Raw genomic sequence first — 20,930 nt, 5'->3', positions numbered from 1 at the left:
CTTAGCATGTTTGTTTCTATTTCTGTGTTTTCTTGTGGCCATCGTTTGTCCTCTAGGCCTGTTTGAATCTTTTCCCTATCCTGACTGCCAAGTTCATTTGAGTTGGAGAGCTTGGACAAATATTTCTTCTGTTGGGTAGTCCGTTTAAGTTACAGGGCTCCCGTTGGCCCATTTAACTAAGAAGGCTTTCTTTTCTTTCTTTCCTTTCTCCCTCACTGTAACAGGAGATAATCTGATTTAGTTAGAGAACTGCTCCGTCCTGCTCTGTACTATATTAGAATATAGAGTTGTTTGTGTGATAGTTTATTTTTGTCTGTTTAAAAAAAAATGGTGTTGTTTTTTTTCTGGTTGACTTTACTGGATTGGTTTTGTATTTACTGTAGATAGGATGTCTAAGGAGCCTAAGGAATCTAAACCTTTGGGTTTTAAGAAATGCAATAATTGCAGTCAAAAGATGTTACTAAACAATGGACACACCAGTTGCATGTATTCTTTCGGTGCTGTCCTCTTACAGGAATCGTGTTCCTTCTGTCATGCATTTAGTTACAGGGTGTTGATGGAAAGAAGGAACAAATTGATAGAGCCTTATTAAATACACCATTTTCAGAGGCTTTAGAAGAGAATCTGAGTTCCTCTAAAACTAGTCAGAAATCTCCTTCTGCTAGATCAGAAAAATCAGGGAAGAGAACATTCTCTGCTCCTCCACTTTCGGCGCGGATGAAAAAACTTGCCAAGGAATCATCTTCGGATCCAAAATCTGTCGAGCTCAAAAAATCCCCCTCTTCAGATCCTATTTTAATTTTAGGGCCAACAGAGTTTCAGTTTTGGAGCTCGTCCCCTGTATTGGAACCGGTCACCCCAGTTCTGAGATCTCCTTTGCTGCAGCCAGTGAGGTCTCTGACCCTGTCCTCTTGATCCTCCAGAAGCCTTTCAGATGATGACATGGAGCATGTAGTGAAGAGGCTTTTACAAATGCCAGTGCTGACCAAGATACTGTCGACTCTGATCCAGAGGGATTCGGGGCTGGCAAACATAACTTCCCCTTCATCAATTCCTCCTTCAGCCCATTCTGGGGTTTTGGAACCAGAAGGCCTGGATCCTATTGTAGCAGAATCATGGGTACTGAGACCTGCTCTGGGATCTTCAGGCCAAACTACCTTTCTGACCTCCTCAGTTCCATCGGAATTTGAGGGGTCTAGGAGCCAATGTTTTCCCATCAAGTCCGGTGATGAGAGTCAGGTAGGACAGTTGTCTGATCTGAATCTACCTCTTGGGGCTTCAGAGCGGGTGAGCTCAGTGCCTACATTAGCCACAGAGCCCACTGCCTTGGTCCAGGGGAGGTTCTCTGGTTCCTTGGAGCCAGGGGTCTCCTCGGATCAGGGCCAGGGGGATTTCCAGTTGATGAAGAGTGTGCTGTCACCTCAGACTACTCTGCTGTCAGGTCCAAGTACTCTTCCCCCTCAAGCACCGGTGTCTACCTCAGTGCCATCACTTCCACACAGGAGTGGAGACCCGAAGCTCCAGGATGTCCATTGGGCAAAGCAATCTCTTCCACACCTCTCCAGAGTATCCCTCTGAGGAGGTCCCTCAGAAGAGATTATGCAAGAGGAAGCATTTAGACTCCCCTGTGGAGTCCATCACTTCAGACAGGGACCTCGATGAGTCAGAAGGGTCCCCATGGTCACCCTCTTAGGATGTATCCTTTACAGACATCCTAGAGATCCTTAAACAGAGAGGTGGCAGAAGCCCATCAACCCTTCTGAGGATGAGTCTGTGTAAATGGAGGCATTCAGGTCTCACCCTTCCACCTCTTGGGTGTCTCCACCTTTCGACCAGCTCATGAATGTAGTCAGTTGAAAGGAGTGGGGCTCTCCGGATTCAGTGGAACCTGTTCCTAGGAGGCCAAATTAGTTCATCACTGTGCCCTCAGATAAGGAATTCCTCAATAAAGGTGTCCCAGTAGATGATTTGGTGGTGGCAGCAGCCACCAAGAAGGAATTGTCTGAGACATCCTCATCTGTTTATCCACCGAATAAAGAGTCTCAAACAATGGACAGATATGGAAAGCGTACATTTTCTTCAGCTTCCTTTGCCCTTAGGTTGCTGAACTACCTGACCCATTTCACTAGGTTTTATAGGGATCTCCTGAAGGAGCTAGGAGATACCCTTCAAGGTTCTATAGCTGCAGGGCTTTCAGTTTTCCTCCCAGCTCTCCACCTTAAACTCCATGGTGAACTCTTCCAAGTGACTCATTTCCTATGCAGCCAGTGGAATGAGTACAGCAGTGGATACAGGAATTTCCTTAAGGAGGCATTCATGGATGCACTTATGTAATTTCACAGAACCCTTTAAGTATTCCTTTATTAATTCCCCTTTTGACCGATAACCCAAAGGTCAGAAGGGGGAAAAATGTGGTTTCATAAGTCTCAGAGAGTTTTCCCGGAAGAACATGGTGATTCTGCCCCCAGGGGCAGAGAGAGAGGTAACAATGGAAGATGCCAACCATGCATCAGAAGCAGTCCACAAAACCAGGGTGACAGGGATTCCTTCCCTGGTAAACCCTTTCAGCGCTCCTGAGAGGAGGCCGGTCTTTCCATCTTTGGAGGCAGTCAGGGGTCACTTGTCATTGTACCAAAAAGCCTAGCTAGAAATAACAAAAGACAAATGGGTACAAATGATCATATCCAGAGGTTATTACATACCCTTTCCCTCTCCCCCCTTAGAAGAAAAGTAAGTCCAAGATGTTCCACCCTGTCAAAGGGATCATGCAACTCTAGAAGTACAACAGTTGCTAGAAAAAAGAGTTATCCAAAGTGTCACCACAGACCAAATTGAATCTGGAACTTACTTAAGGTTCTTTTAAGTTAGATAGGGGACTGGAGGCCCATTCTGGATCTCAGCAGACTAAACAAATTCATCAAAAAGTCAAAATTCTGGATGGTGACACTGCAGTCAATATTCCCCTTTCTTGGGAAAGACAATTGGATGATCCCGATAGATCTCCAGGATGCATACTGCCATATCTACTATATAAAAATGTACAGATGATCCAGGAGACATTTGCGCAGTTTCAAGCCCTGCCCTTTGGTCTCACTACAGCCCCCAGAGTGTTCACCAAATGCTTGGCAGTGGTTACGACTTACTTGAGACATCTAGGATTCCGGGTGCTTTCGTAACTAACAAGAGTGAGAGACACCACCCTTCATCTTTGCTGTTAGCTATGCATCACAATAAATTTAAAAAAATCTGCCTTGTTGCCATCACAGCATATCGTCTTTATAGGGGCAGACTTAGATACAAGACAAATGTTGGCCAAACTTCCTCCTGAGAGGATTGAAACCTTATGTCATCAAGTCAAACACCTCTTAACCAAGTAGGAAGTGCAAGCGAGGGTTGTTTTAAAGTTTTGGGTACCATGGTGGCAGCAATAACATTGCTACCATTAGCTGGTCTGCACATTTGGGTTCTTCAGTGGCTACTATTCACCCAATGGACCATGCAGGAGCTGCCCATGTCACGCAAAATTATCATAACAGAATCCTGCAAGAAAGATCTGCGCTTGTGGCTTCATGTCACTCAAGTGACTTTAGGACGACTGTCCGTCCTTCTGCAACCAGTAGCCACAGTTATCAAGGATGCTTCCCAGACAGGGTAGGGGGGCATTATCTGGGAAAGACCATCCAAGGTGTTTGGCAGGAACAAGAGAACCACTTGCATATCAATGTCCTAGAGATGAGAGTGGTGTTTTTGGCATTGCAAGTATTCCAGGACTTTGTTTCACTAGGAATAATTGCAACTTTGACAGACAACATGTCAGTGGTGTGGTACATAAACAATCAAAGAGGGACCAAATCTTACACCCTATGTCGAGAGGCTCGGAGAGTATGGCAATGAGCAGCCTCTTCTCAACATTTTCTGACAGCAATGCACATCCTGGGGAAGTCCAACATGATAGTGAACAAACTCAGCAGAGCTGTTCTGATGCCTCACGAGTGGTCCCTAAAACCAGAGATAGCAGAAAAGATCTTCAAAAAGTGGAGCCAGCCTTGCTGAAATCTTTTTGCTACGTCCATGAATGCCAACTGCAGCAGCTATTATGCCCTGATCTCCTTGCTTGGGGAGTCACCAAGGCAATTACTCGTACACAATTGGCTCCGGGTCTCCTCTATGCTTTTCCCCCAATTCCCCTTGATCCCCAAATTCTTCAGAAAGCCAGCACATTGAAAAGCAATTTGCTACTCATTGACCCATACTGGCCTCATCAGATTTGGTTCCCCTTTCTATGGTCCATCTCCAAGAGGAGCCATGGATTCTGGACCCAGTTTCAGTCCTCCTGACTCATCCATCAGGGACGCTCCATCCATCAATTAAAACCCTCAAATTGACAGCTTGGCTGCTCCAGTTCCACACATAGCCAGGTTTCCAGATATTTCCCCTGCAGTAACACATATTTTGATTTCATCTCATAAGGCCTCAACCAGAAAATTATATTCTAGCAAATGGAAAAGATTTTCCTGCTGGCTTTCAACAACCACATTGATCTTTTTACTGCACCTATAACAGCTGTATTAGATTTTCTAGCTAAGCTTTTTGATGAGGGTACAGCTGCAGCTACTATTTGAGTTCAATTAGCAGCTATATCAAACTATCATATGGGAGAAATGGAACTAAAAGTCATGCCCTACAGACTTTGCAAAGCCTTCTTGAAAGGTACTTTCTTACTAAGACCTCCAGTAAAAGAACCATCAGTGCCATGGAACCTAAACTTTGTGTTATCCACCTTGATCCTTCCCCACTTTGAACCTGCATCATCATGTGAATTAAAGTTTTTAACATGGAAGACAACCTTCTTGATAGTCATTACATCTGTTAGATGGGTATCAGAACTTCAAGCATTATCAATACGTTCCCCTTACATAATCTTTCACAAAGATAGAGTTTTCCTGCGAACTAACCTTTAATTCCTCCCAAAAGTATATTTAAATCAGTCCATTGACTTACCTGTCTTTTTCCCAAACTATGGCAACAACTCAGAGTACAAACTAAACCTATTAGACGTACATAGACAGTTATGTTTCTTTCTGCATAGAATGAAGGAGTTCAGAAAATCAGACCAACTGTTTGTATCTTTCTCAGATAAAAAGAAGGGTGTACCCATATCAAAGGTCACACTTTCCAAGTGGCTTACAGACTGTATAACTTTCACATAGAAATCTCAGAATAGAGAACTTCCAGGGAAAGTGAAGGGCCACTCCACAAGAGCTATATAGCAACCTCATCGGTCTTTCAGGCAAGGCTACCTATAGATTCAATTTGTGCAGCAGCAACATGGGTTAAGCCTCATACCTTTATCACTCATTACAAAGTTAATTTGGCCACCAGGAACAGGGCCTCTTTTGGGTCCACTGTTCTGAAGAGTATTTTCCTTTGTGCCACCCAAGAAAGAAGATGCTAGGGACACTGTTCCAACCAGCAATGAAGGAAGGCGAGATAGGACAACATAACAATAAGAAGTTATGTACTCTCCATAACATTCCATGTTTGTTGTCAATCTCGCCTTCATTCTTGCATCCCATCCTTCTTCCCCCAGCCTTCGGTCCTGGATGATCGAGCGGTTTCTTGCTAATTGGAACTTGATGTTCTCTGAATCTCTTCTTTAGTCCTTTTTGAACAAGGTTATGTGTTTAGAGACAGTAGGTATATTAGTTGCAAACAAGACTTGGGCAATCTTCCCTGAGCATGATGGGATAGGGTATAGCCACGAGCCGGTGAATTCCTTGAGCTTTTTGTATAGGCCGAGTCAGAACCTATTTTTGGTACTGAACCCAAGCAGCAATGAATGAAGGTGAGATGGACAATAAACATGGGATGTTATGATGAGTACATAACTTCTTATTCTTCTCAGCATTGTTTTCCATTATGCAGTATGTAACTTTGACTGAATGTGCATTGTTCAACAATTAGTCACTCCACCATTCCCAACTTCCTAAATACAGGGTTTGTAAGTTGTTAGAGTTTAATTTTCTGTTCCAGAAGACGGAACTGTAGTTTTTATTTGAAATAGCATACTAATGGCAATAAAATGTCTATTTTGTTTCAAAATTTGGTAATTTAATGTGAATAAATAGTACCGTAAAGTGATTGCATGTAAAATAATGCAGCAAGTTAACATCCCCTAGTTTTATTGAGTAAACATCAATTTTGAAAATACAAAAACTGAGGAAATAGAAAAGTTACATGCTTTGCTCTGTATTTTAGCCTTAACAGGTTCAAGGCTGCATAATGTTACAGCTGTCTCTGTTGCATCAACTAAAGCATACTTGGAGAGACTGGACCAAGTGACAGACAACGGACAAGTTAATGTTCTAAAGCTTGCAAGATTAATTGTGCTTGATATCAACAACAAACTATTCTTAAGGGTGCCTTTGGATGGTAAGGAAACAAATGTTATTTTATTTAAAATGTAAATCAAACAGATATGAAAAATGTTCTTATAACCCACTACACAGAGGGACCATTTTATGAAATTTCTCTCTCTGAATACATACAAACAAAATCACATACACACACGTGTGTGTGTGTGTGTGTGTGTGTGTGTGTGTGTGTGTGTGTGTGTGTGTGTGTATGTTTGTATCAGTTTATCTATATAGATAGATAGATAGATAGATAGATAGATAGATAGATAGATAGATAGACCAATATAGATAGATATCACCAAAAATAATATAACCTTGAGGTATGTTAGTGAAATTCAACAAAATCACGTATCACTATAGTGTGAATATAGTGTGACATAGACTGTAAAATTACCAAGTTAAGTGTATGTATTGTATATGATATATGTAAATTACATCTTCATAATCCAAGTATTTCTTAAAATATTAGTCAGGCACTTTGAAAGATATTTGCAGTAATTTTTATAGACTTTTTGAAAATAATAGCTGGATCCTTTTATTGACCCTGATGCAAATGTAGTACAAAATGTTTTCACTATCTAAGAAACAAAAGCAGTGTTGCATATAAATATATATATTTTTTTACATTGCTGAACATTAAGTGATGTTTTTTCTGTTGTGCATAATCAATCTGTTTTGCTTCATAGCCTTTCTATGTCATCTGAACTTCAGAACTTCAAAATTTTAGTTCTGTTGTATTTATTTTGATAATTTAATATCTCATGTCTATAACACAATTATGTTTAAGGAGGATGATGAATTTACACATTTTTAGACAAAAGCACAAAGTGCTGGTGGTGGAAAAACTCGTATAACTTGAGACATAATCAGGAAGAACTGATTTACTACCAACTTACTTGAGAAAAGTAATATTTTTTTGTTCTGGGACCTTAGTTTTGCATTTTAATTAGTAGCTCTGGGAAGATTGTGCTTTTGCATTATTATGCACTTCCATTTCCATAAGTATTTCCACAAGAATTTAATCTTCTAGTACAGAGGTCTTTTAAACTGCACTGTTCTCTTTATTTATTTCTGTCAACAGATTTGTAGCTGTTTAAGTTCAATCACTAACTGTTATTTTTTTCTCTGTCTCTTTGCGAAGTTTTCAACCCATTTTTTTCTCTGTCTCTTTGCCAAGTTTTCAACCCACTTCATTCATCTCTGCTAATACTCAGGCTCACTCTGGTCCCTTACCCTACCCACATTTCTCACTTACCCCCTCTTACTCTACATTTATACTTCATTAGTGCTACCAACATATTCCTCAAACCAATGCCATCAGTTCCCTCCTAAAGAAAAACAATTAATAGAATTATTCTCAATAGTAACACCCAATCTAGTTTCTCACCCAAGACTCTCTCTCAAATAGTTTTAATCATTGCTCCCTTTAATTATCAAATTACATCTCTACAACCAACCCAGTATCCACCTAACAATTTCTAACCCTAATTTACAACAAAGATAAACCCAAGTTAAATAAGATCCCCCTAACTTAGATTATTTTATTATTCCTCCTCAGTCTATTAGCCTTCATCACCAATTATGAAATCCACCTCCCTGAAATACTTAGGACTTTAACCAATCCTCACAAAGAATTTCAAGACTTACACAGCCTGTCTTTCTCCACAACACCTTATCTCTACAATCACATCTGATTTATTTATCTATAAATATCCCAAAACTAAGTATCCAAATTTAAAATAAAATATCAAACCAAGACCAAAATATAACTAGCCACACTCTTCACTGTGTAAAATATCAGTTCAAAAAATTAGCAGAGATAGTCACCCCAACCCATATCCCACTGTTCATAAAACCATCCCAAAAATAAACAAGCCACCTAATACATCTGAACAAAAAAAAAAAACAGAACCCAAACTCACCTTATTAAATATGAACCTAAGAAGCATGTGCAATAAAATCCATGACATACATGCCTATCTCACCACATACATTCCTGATGTAATCATAGCTATTGAAACCTGGTCAAAAAAAGAAATAAAGGATAATGAGATCACATCCATACAATATACACAAAAATGACAGACAAAATGGCTTAGTGGTAAACTTCTGTGGCTATGGTGTGCAGGGTCCTGGGTTCAAGACTTGCAAGGGCTGATTATTTTTTCCCGGTGTTTTCTCCTGTCCATCTGATGAATCTGGGCATCTTGGGGCAATGTAGCAATTGCCTCATGTACACCGACAACCCTCTCTCCTAACACCAAACACTACAACCTGTGAGAGATGCACTTATAGAGCCAAACTGGAAGCCAAGCTCCCTCCAGCCAAGACTGGACTAGACAGTCAAGAAGAGAAGGTAAACACCACACCGCACTCAACACATAGTCCAGCAAAACCTGCACAACACAAACCCACACATAGTAACACAAAACACACACCTACATTCACGGAGGTTCTGAGAGACCTCCAAAGCTGAAATGCAATCAACCACCACTCCCAACACTACCTGAATGACACATAGTCCACAAAATCAGTGTGCCACTCAAATGCAGCCCATAAGGTAAAACAACATACCCAACACACTTGTCATAGGTGACTCTATAGTCAGGCACACTGATGTCCCTCTCACCAGGCTAAACAAGGAGAAAGTTACTGTCAGCTGCCTGTCGGGTGCCAGGATCCACCATATAATGCACACACTCAGGTCATTCCACAACAGGTACAAATATGATTCTACAAATAATCGACCCACTTGAAGGAAATCAGGCTCTGCTCTTGGAAACACCAAAAACTTTAATAATCCACAAGGAGAAAGAGAACTTTTAACGCTAACAGTCACAATACGTTTTCGATTCGTGGTCTTCTTCAGAAAGTGAAAATCAGAATGATATTAGCACTGGTACAACCCTCTTTTATACCCAGAAACACATAATAATTAATCTATTAACCAATTAATCCTTATATAATGCTCAAAACTTAACCTCAAAAAGAAACTACTATGAGGGCAATTTTTCAACACTAATAACCTCTTACATAAAAACATAATTTATGCATAAATTTCTAAACTAACTTTAAAAAACCTAAAATTCTTAATATAACACATATAAGTATATGAATACTTAATAATTTGTATCCATTTAATTGAATTTTCCAATAATTCAACCACATCCAAGCATATTTGGCGCCATCTGGTGTTGTAAGTGAATATTAACCTCCACAATACCATTATATTTATTGCAAAGCTAAAAACACAACATTTACTATTTAATGAAATATATGAAATAAGTTATTAAATATTATTACAATGTTATAAAAATTAATATTTCAATAATAAATAAATAACTTATATAACATGTAAATCTTTCATACAATTAGTTAATCAGTTGATTCAATTCTAAATTCATATATTCAATAAAAACTATAATGAATAATCTATACTAAAATTAATAATATAATGAATCATGTCTCTACTATAATATTTATCTAAACATATAACACATAACTTATAGATATTAAAATGTTAAAAATATATTAAAATATATATATATATATATATATATATATATATATATATATATATATAACATAAAATTATGCACATAAAAGAATGTATATCAAATGTTAAAATGATATAAGAAAAGTGTTACAATATACTTAAAACACATGATAAATGCTCCTACATCATAAATATATAAATTATCAATAAGCAAAAATGGGGAATTATTGCACATATAAAAACTAAAACCTTGTGAAACCAAAAAAGTCAACATTTAAGAATAATTTATCAAAGCCATAATGCTATAATTTCGCTGCTCTCATTTTCAACACTGGTGCGATGGAAATAATATCATTGAGGTCTGGGGACTTATTGGCTTCAAGAGTTAATTGCCAAATCAATTCTTTATACTCAATTGATGTCTCCCAAAGGGCCCCTCAGGGGATGGGGTTCATTGGTTTTTCCACTTCTAAAAACTTATACAACTGAATGTCGATAGAACCTTCCAATAACAGATCATTTAAAACCATCATCACCTTCCTATTACCAATATTAACCTCATTTAAGGAAGCTCCAACATATTTTGTTTCATCATTCAAGAGATCCATCATTTTGGCTTCATATGTCATGAGAGAGTAAAGGGCAAGTAGGAGTGGTAAAATCAGGAAAATGTTGGAAGAAGAATGGTCACGATTTGGGAATTTATCTGATCTCAGGTGTTTGTTTCAACAACCATTGAGATGTACATATAGAAAAGGGAGATGCTTAAAATCTATTTTAGAGAGTAAAGGGCAAGTAGGGGTGGTAAAATCTGGCAAGATGGGCACATATAAATGTGGTGGGTGTTCTCAATGTTCATTCATTCTAGCAAAAAATGCAATTTATATACCAAGTCATGATATGTTTATTGAGAGCAAATGCTTTGCTAATTGTGAAACTAAAGGTATTGTTTATATTGCTTTATGCAAAATATGTGAAGCTTTCTATGTAGGAAAGTCTGAAAGAAAACTCAAGAATAGAATTTATGAACACAATTATGAGATCAAAACTAATTGTGTGAATAATGCTTTGTGCAGGCACAAAGCAAGTTGTCCGAGAGCATTATTCAATTTTTTTGTGTTGGAAGTGGTGGATAAGGATATCAGAGGGGGCCTTTGGGAGACATCAATTGAGTATAAAGAATTGATTTGGCAATTAACTCTTGAAGCCAATAAGTCCCCAGGCCTCAATGATATTATTTCCATCGCACCAGTGTTGAAAATGAGAGCAGCGAAATTATAGCATTATGGCTTTGATAAATTATTCTTAAATGTTGACTTTTTTGGTTTCACAAGGTTTTAGTTTTTATATGTGCAATAATTCCCTATTTTTGCTTATTGATAATTTATATATTTATGATGTAGGAGCATTTATCATGTGTTTTAAGTATATTGTAACACTTTTCTTATATCATTTTAACATTTGATATACATTCTTTTATGTGCATAATTTTATGTGATATATATATATATTTTTTAATATATTTTTAACATTTTAATATCTATAAGTTATGTGTTATATGTTTAGATAAATATTATAGTAGAGACATGATTCATTATATTATTAATTTTAGTATAGATTATTCATTATAGTTTTTATTGAATATATGAATTTAGAATTGAATCAACTGATTAACTAATTGTATGAAAGATTTACATGTTATATAAGTTATTTATTTATTATTGAAATATTAATTTTTTATAACATTGTAATAATATTTAATAACTTATTTCATATATTTCATTAAATAGTAAATGTTGTGTTTTTAGCTTTGCAATAAATATAATGGTATTGTGGAGGTTAATATTCACTTACAACACCAGATGGTGCCAAATATGCTTGGATGTGGTTGAATTATTGGAAAATTCAATTAAATGGATACAAATTATTAAGTATTCATATACTTATATGTGTTATATTAAGAATTTTAGGTTTTTTAATGTTAGTTTAGAAATTTATGCATAAATTATGTTTTTCTGTAAGAGGTTATTAGTGTTGAAAAATTGCCCTCATAGTAGTTTCTTTTTGAGGTTAAGTTTTGAGCATTATATAAGGATTAATTGGTTAATAGATTAATTATTATGTGTTTCTGGGTATAAAAGAGGGTTGTACCAGTGCTAATATTATTCTGATTTTCACTTTCTGAAGAAAACCACGAATCGAAAACGTATTGTGACTGTTAGCGTTAAAAGTTCTCTTTCTCCTTGTGGATTATTAAAGTTTTTGGTGTTTCCAAGAGCAGAGCCTGATTTCCTTCAAGTGGGTCGATTATTTGTAAAGTTTGTCTTTACACTTGATTCCAGCATTTCTTTGTACGAATATGATTCTGTTATTGTCCATGTTGGAGTGAATGACCTGAGATTCACCTCCCTGGAATACATGAAAAGAGACATGGAGGAGCTCTCCGACCATGTGGCCCAGGCAGGTATGACATTAGCCCTGAATAGCATCCTGCCATCACCCAGAATGATACCACAGTACAAGGACAAAATTATTGACTTCAACAATTGGCTAAGTTTCTGATGTCATTCGAAGGAGATCCAATATCTGTCTGGCTGGGATGACATGGTCGACAGGCCCAATGCTTTGCCAGAGATGGCCTGCACCTCTCACCTCTGGGTTTCTGGATACTGGCTAAGGCTCTTGCCACCACTATAGTGCCTTTTTTAGGCAAGGCTCTAATGTCAAACGCACCACCATAGTAGATATAAGCAAGCGAAATCTAAGGGTAATGCTACTCAATGCTTGAAGTCTAAACCTCAAAATGCACTCACTCAAGGCACTCCTTAAGATGGAGAACATCGACATCTGTGCAGTGACAGAGACCTGGTTTAAGGCTCCAGAGAGCACCCCTGCACCTCTTACCACATCTTTTGGCCACCTAACCTGGACCAAAACACTAAAGGAAGAGGCATGCCATATTCATAAAGGATATCCACACCTCCAGGCTAGTTGCTCAACATAATTCATCCAAAATTATCCAAGTAAAATTAACTCTGGGCAAGATTGCAATTCAGGTTGTAGCTTGTTACAGATCCCCCGCCATGCCCCAGGATGCCCACTCCATCTTTCTCGATATACTGGATAATATTAAGGTACAGCCCAATACCCTAATATTGGAAGATTTCAACTACTCCACCATCAACTGGGAAAACTACTCATGTACTAACTTATTTGCTCAATGTTTTCTAGAATTCATCAATTCCAATGCCTTGGATCAGTTTGTTCATAGCCCCACCAGGGGCAGCAACACCTTGGACCTGGTCATTACCAATATGGGTAACAGATGCTCCAGAATAGAGGTCAACTCCTCGCTGGTCAGATCTGACCACAAGCTAATCACCCTAGATATCCATGTCCCGCCCCCACCCCCCATTAAGGAAACCACCGTAAAAAACTTCTCCAAAGCCAATGTCATGCTTCTTAAGACAGAAGTGACTAACTTTATGACACCCATAGAGACAGAAAATAGAGGCATGACTGCTGAATCATATACAAATGCACTGTATAAGCACATACATGAGTGCATGGACCGTGCCATCCCCAACAGAACCAAGACGCTATCCTCCAAAAAAGAAAGCCAATCTGGTGGTCCCCTGCCATAAACAAACTCTACAACTGAAAGAAGAAGCTGTTGCAAAAAAGAGTAAAATCCCATGATTGCAGGAACTCCCTGGTCAGCCTCAGTAGGAAGCTGAGATCCCTCATAAAATTCTCCAAAGCTAGTTATGAAAATAAAATCACCATGGATTCTAAAGACAACCACAAGGCATTCTACAGCTATGTCAAGAATCTCAATGCCAACACTCAAATCTGCTCTGAGTTACAGCACAATGGCACTAGATTTACTGAACCAAGTGATATTGCCAACATCCTGGCAGACAAGGTTCAGTGCAAACTTTACCCCCCTCACCCCCCCCAAAGGGCCCATATCCATACCGGAAGATTGCAAAGCCCCTGTAGTCATGAACACGCAAGTAAAGAATGCACTCTCCAAAGTCAAGAACACAGCAGCTCATGGGACCAGACAACATCCCAGGCTGCATTCTGCATGAACTACAGAATGAACTGGCACCCCGCCTAAGTACCATATTCAACCATAGCCTCACTTCAGGCTTTGTGCCTATGGAATGGTGGACAGTAATGGTTATCCCACTCCACTGACCCCAGGAACTACCGCCCCATTATCTTGACGAGCCTGGTCTGCAAGCCCATGGAACGTATCATCCTGCAGCTTATAAACAAAGACATAGGTAACCCCCAAACTCTGGACTCCAATCAGTTTGGGTTTGTAATAGGTAGATCATGCCTCCTAAACCTGATTGACTTCTTTGAAGCAGTCACCAGAGCCATAGACGAGAGTAAGGTGGTGCACACAGCCTATCTTGACCTCACCAAGGCTTTTGACATCATCCCCCACCCTGGTATTATAGATAAACTCACTGGACTGGGCATAAATCCCTATGTCATAAGATGGGTGGCCAACTGGCTCACTGACAGAACCCACACAGTGAAAGTAGCCAACTCCAAATCTAACTTCAGACCAGTGACAAATGAAGTACCATAGGGTTCAGTCCTGGGTCCTCTCCTGTTCAATATCAGCTTCTCAGAAGTCCAGGCTAATACAGCTGGTCTCTGGCTAATGAAGTTTGCAGATGACTGCAAACTAGGAGCCACAATAGATTCGCCTAAGGATGTGGACATTCTACAAAGAGGCCTCACTGAGACTGATGCTTGGTGTCAAAGTAATGGCCTAAACCTCAATGCCAAGAAGTGCATTGTCTTTGGGAAAAACACCGTACCCATGAACTATCACATAAGCTGTAGCCTACTAAACACCAAAAGTGTGATAAGAGACCTTGGGACACAGATGGGCAGTAGTCTCTCCTTTGATAATCACATCACCACAGTAGTCAGGAAATCATTCTATGTAGCTCACCTCATCAAAAAGGATTCTCCTCCAGAAAAAGAGAGAGGTCATCGTTCCTCTCTACTCATCCCTCATCAGATTCATTATAGACTACAATGCCCCATTTGGGATATACCTCGCAAGACAGCTACAACAACTATAAAGGCCACAGAAATACCTCACTAAGAAGATTACCAACCTCAGGCAGATGCCATACACAGACCGTCTCAAAACACTCCAGCTCTACTCCGTCACATATCACCTACTCAGAGGCGACCTCTACCTAACATACAAAGCCATGTCTAACCCAGATCTGATGGACATGCTACACTTAAAGAAATCCAATCTCTCCGGGCCACACCCTCCAGGGACCTAAACCTTGTCTCCACAATAAACAGAACATGCTGGAGGGATAGATTCCTGTCCCAGAGTCTTCCAATGCTTTGGAACAGACTACCCATTCATGTCAAGCAAAGCTCCTCATTAGGCCTCTTTAAGAGAAGTCTTGACAATTGGATGGGAAACAGGAAATTCACCCCGGGGATCACTTCTGTGACTCTGCTCAACACAGGCACAGGAAAATAATTTTCTTTGGTGGCAAAAGCCAGGGAACCTCTTTTGGCTAGGCTTATATAGGCCCTAGGGCCGATAGCCTGGTACTTACCTATGAACCTAAAACAATTGTACAGGTGATGTAGCAATCAGCTGTAAAAAAATCCTCAACCATTACCTTATTTTTACAGGAAATACCCAAATTTAACAATACTGAACTTCTAACAACACTCCTAAAAATCAACAACAGGAAAACTGTATGTTTACAACAATTTATATGCTCCCAGCAAATAACAATGATACTTCTGAAAGCATCCTGTATTGGATATCCTAACATATTAACCATGAAACTATAATATTTCAAGACTTAAATGTAGACTGGCAACTCATAAATTACCCTACCCCCACTGAATCCATAAACATGTACAGCATCAGACAACTAATAACCACACCTACTAGAAATAACAAAGCTTCAGGGAGACACTCAGTATTAGACTGGGTTCTTACAAACAAACCAGAGAAACTGACAAAAGTAGGCTGCCTCTCAGATAGCATAAGTGACCACGTACCAACATATGCCATTAGAACTCATCATAACCTATATAAACATATTACCTATAATCCAATGTAAAATACAACCAATTTCAGCAAAGATATTTTCATTGACACACTCAGACAATATAACTGGAATGTACTTAGAAGAATGCCACTAGATACTTCTCTAGAACACTTTCATAACATATGCTTATAGACCAGGGGCGGCTCATCCTATCGGACTGCTGGACTGCATCCCTCCCACCTAGAAAAACAGAAAAAATATCTGCAAAACAAAAAATTAATTTGAACTCAGACTGCCTTTATCGGCAGTCCGGATATGGATTAAGAGGTAACCATCAATCATTGCTGTGAGATACCAGAAATCTGTGCAGTGACAACCGCACAGAATAGAGGAGCTTCGGACTGCTTCAGCTGCAGTCAGAGCCAATGAGGAGGACTGAGCTGCTCTCGCGGGGTGGGACTGTCAGTGTGCGACTGCGCGGGTTTCAGGACAAAGGCGGCAGGTAGGTGTTTGGATTGTGGGCTTGTTGAATAGGTGTTTGTTCGGTCGCTGGAGTTTGTGGGCTTGCTGGATTACCGGGTAGGTGTTCAGTCGACTGCATGGGCTTCGGGACAAAGGCAGCAGGTAGGTGTTTGGATTGTGGGCTTGCTGGATAGGTGTTTGTTCGGTCGCTGGAGTACCGGGTAGGGTGTTTTGGGCCGGTGTGTGTTTGTTCGGACAAAGGCAGCAGGTAGGTGTTTGGATTGTGGGCTTGCTGGATTGGTGTTTGTTCAGTCGCGGGAGTACCGGGTAGGGTGTTTTTGGCCGGTGTGTGTTTGTTCGGTCGCTGGAGTACCGGGTAGGGTGTGTGTGTATGTGTGTGTGTGTGTGTGTGTGTGTGTGTGTGTGTGTGTGTGTGTGTGTGTGTGTGTGTGTGTGTGTGTTTATATGTGTGTGTATATGTGCATTTCTACATACACCGTGTCTGGGTGGTTAACTAGCATGCATAGCATAATGAAGTTATGCATAGCTGTAACAGGAAGTAAAACTTTATGGCTATGCAGAGACATTTATACAAACAGTCATACCATCATACCATTTCTGATTATTAAAACTTTGTAGCTGGTGTACTGACTTTGTTATTGTCTGCACACCACCTTGGGGGGCACAGTGTATATGAAATAGACTGTCAGTACAGGATCCTTCTCCTTTTCCTGTATAACACTGTAGTTGCTGATCATGATTACAACATGTCTTCCTGCTTCTGCATGTTCCTTTTCTGGTTTCCATGCATAAATGTGAATTGTTATCTTTTCGGAAGCAGAGACAGAGAGTTCTGTTAAAATCTTTCTGAATCAAAAGCATATAAGAATCCTTCAGTTTTAATTGTTAAAAATGAAAGAAAAGTTCTGTTTACATCTGTGTCACCAGGATAGCTCTTATGGTTAATACTGGAATTTATTTAAGAATTCCATTTTGTGGGAAATAATAAGCAGTCTGTTTCTTGGGACTACAGAAGCTTATGCTTCAAAATAACTTCTTAAGAGGAAATGAATAAGCAGCTACAGAAAAAAGCATTTCAAACTTCAAGTCACGTCCATCCTGTTGATGAGACATAATCAAAGCTTGTTTACGGGTGCTAGTTTTAAAAAAGGAACACGTGATTAAATCACAGTGATGCTGGCATTTTTTATGCAGATTAATAGTCTTAATTGTTTGTATTATTTTTAATTAATCTATGTCAGAATAAATAGTTTACCCCTGAAAAGCTTTGTAATAATTATGCATAATCAGTCAGTCATAGGTCTAGCTACTCTCAGTCCAGAGGCTATCAATGTACTGCAAAATTATTTTTTTCATATATTGTATTCTTGTAAAAGTAGATGGCATGTGTTTAATAATAGTGTTAAACAGCATTAAATTTTGTTTCCAGGACTTCCTGGGATACTGACTTTATAATCAACCTTTGTTTCCTGGCCTTCTTTGTTTCTATGGCTTCTTCTGAAACTGACTGTGTAATAATCTACAATCAGTAAAAAATGCTCTGAATGCAGGTAGTAAAAACAGTGGCTAGTGATAAAATCAACTACACCTGCAATAACACATAGCTTTACACCTGTTGAACAGGTAACTGTTAATGAAATGGACATGATATGGACACTATCAGTTATTAACATTTGTTAACAGTAGACTGACCCACACTATCCAAAGCTTTGGTGCAAGGAATTATTCTTTGATCCAGATTCATTTGGATTAGTTCTGTGAGCCACATGAATTTGTATCTCCTCAATATGCTCACCAAAAAAACATTCAAGGTGTCTGAAAAAAATCTGATGAGTTGAGATAAAACTTTTTTTAACAACTTGTTTGGTGCCCCTGCCAACCACCATGTGTTATGTATTGTTGCCTGTATCAAGGCTTCACAGGAAGGCAGACAGCAGGTTAGAACATTCTGGTACATGCTCATCCTGACAATGATGGAGGCTTTTCTCCCTTCTGTCTGTTAACTTCCCACATGCATGTCATACAGATGTAGCCCTGAAATCCATGTGCACTCTAGATATGCTCTGACCTCTTGTCTCTCTGTCTTTCTGTCTCCATCACATTTGTGGACTAGAGCTAGAGTCCTCATTCTCAGCCTCCACTCCACTGAGGGTTGTAGCCAGGCAGGAACATCACATTCCCATCCTGTCCTCATGCAGCTCCTACAGAGACCAGGCCTACCATTCAGACCTGAGTCCCCATGAATCACAGTCAGGACCCCACCACTCTGCCCCACAGAGCTGCTAAATGGATAGACTTTGGCTTATGTATTCATCTTTGTAAAATGTTCTGGATCTGTAGTTGCCAACATCGAAGTGTCCTTTATGAACTTCCCCTTCTAGGTCCACTGTTGTTTGATCCAGAAACTGAATAATCACTAAAAATGGTGAAGGAGAAAAGGCAGTTCCTTTTGGATGCAGGTGTTTAGTTTCACCTTCCACAGAGTACCTACAGTATGCTGCAGATGAGTTAGTAGATACCATGGTTCTACAACCTGAATGCAGAACAACATGTTTACTAATTGCCAGGACCAGTCCAAATCTTTGGTTCAGCAAAGAAGCTGGGACCATTCCTCTCAATTTCTTGGCACATGAACTCTGGACAAAGCTTAAAACAATGTGGGGTAAAAGGCAAAAAAATAGGGAAAGATTTTAAATATTTCTCTTAGAAAGTTGCTGGGATAACAGGTTTTGTGTTAGCATTTTCTGTAGGAAGAATTGCCAGAACACCACAAATTATATGAGGAACAGATCAAAAATATGAGGCAAAAATATAGACATTCTGTGAAAATCTCTACATATGAGAGGTATGGCTGGGATAGAGTTGATGGTTCTTATTTCAGTGGAATTGTGTGCATCTCCACACAAGCTTATAACAATTTCCATCTCCTTAAAGGGATGGTTATGGGAATATGATGTCTAGCTCAGTGTTGCTTCAGCTTTACAACTGGACCATAGAGAGTGAGCTTAATAAACCAAGGTTATCACCTATTCTTTTGTACTATTCCTGTTCTGCATGTTATCACTGACATCCTTCCACACCAGGAAAAAAACATGCAAGTGAAAAAAAGGGCTTAACCTCCTGAAAAAAAAGACGCAACTCATTGGTCTTACAAGATCAGTACAGACTCAGATAATATTATAGATTATTTTAAGTACCAAAGAAATCAAGGGACCTAATACACATTCTAGATCTAAGCAGTCTCATCATCTTCATTCGCAGTACGTCTTTCCACACTGACACGTAAATAGCTTCTGCAGAGATCAGATGTAGGTTTTTGACTCTTGAGATGCTCACCTACAGATCAGGATAATGAAGTAGTCTAGAAGGTGCCTGTATTTTTTTTATTAGGGCCAGGCAGCAGGTATATTCAACCTTATGTTGTCAGTTGGTACATTCAGTAGGCTTATATTTGTGGGACCAAATCCCTAAGGATGTACAGAGACAGAATAATTCTTTACATAAATTATTTGGCCTGGTTTTCTGACTCCCCAGCTGGTCTCATTGAACAGAGGGAGTATCTACAGTCACACGTTTAGTATGACTGTAAACTTTGCAAAGTTCCATCTAAAACTGTCTTGTCAGGCTGCATTCTTAGATAGTTTCTTGGATACCAGGATCTGTAGGGTCTCTTTACCCTTAAAATGATTACCAGATTTACTATCAGCCTTTCATCTTTTGCATGCCCCCGGTTCCTGGTCATGATGGTAGCCTCCACTCCAACAATGCTTCATGTTGCATGCAATGAGTGCTCTCCACTGGACATTGACAGTTTAATGATTACAAGTTACAAGAAATGGACTCAATGGCTGTGCCAATCAAGATATTTGTGGACCTCCCCTTTCAATCTGTGAGTAGACAAGCTGTAGCCAGTGTGTGTGTGTGTGTGTGTGTGTGTAAAATGCCCCAGTTACTATATACTGGTGGCTAGAGAACAAATGGTGTTGGGTAGAGATACTCAGGCTTGAACCCTGTACCTTGTATGCAGGTGTTAAGGACCTGAATTCCCTACCCACCACCATTTGAAAACAAATTTCAGATTTTTACCTCATATTTGATCTGATCTGTTCCTCATAATATCTGTGGTTTCTAAATGTTGCAATGCTTGATATTTGATGGTGCAGTGGTAGTGTTGTTGCTTTATAGCTGCAGGTTCTCAGGTTTGATTCTTGGCTGGGGTGCCTTCTGTGTGGGGTCTGCATCTTCTCCTTGTGTTTGTGTGGGTTTGCTTTTGTGTCCTCCCATGTTATAAAGACATGTCTGCATTATTTCTTCCTGGGCCTCTACTGAAAATTGTTTTTTTGTTCTAAGTCAGATTGTCCTGATTAACAAATGTTAAATAAAATTGACAGGCATTTGAATTTCAGACTTCATATTCTTCAGAAAATACATAGTAACACAACCTTTTATTCTAGCAATTTTCTAAGTTTATAAGAT

At 39.3% G+C, this 20,930-nt stretch overlaps 1 protein-coding gene across 1 annotated transcript in view; it reads left to right on the top strand.

The window, feature by feature from the left end:
* The window catches only part of LOC122806858 (aromatase), a 313,131-nt gene that overhangs the window by 77,467 nt on the left and 214,734 nt on the right, over positions 1–20,930 (top strand). Inside the window, exon 4 of the mRNA XM_044077618.1 lies at positions 6,259–6,432. Within this exon, the coding sequence (XP_043933553.1) occupies positions 6,259–6,432 (174 nt within the window). The remainder of the gene's footprint in view (positions 1–6,258; positions 6,433–20,930) is intronic.

Source organism: Protopterus annectens, chromosome 7.part0 (assembly GCF_019279795.1).
Source record: "Protopterus annectens isolate FY-2018-M chromosome 7.part0, PAN1.0, whole genome shotgun sequence".
NCBI lineage: Eukaryota > Metazoa > Chordata > Ceratodontiformes > Protopteridae > Protopterus > Protopterus annectens.
The sequence above is the reverse complement of the archived record's forward strand: the minus strand, read 5'-3'. Positions and strand labels throughout refer to the sequence as shown.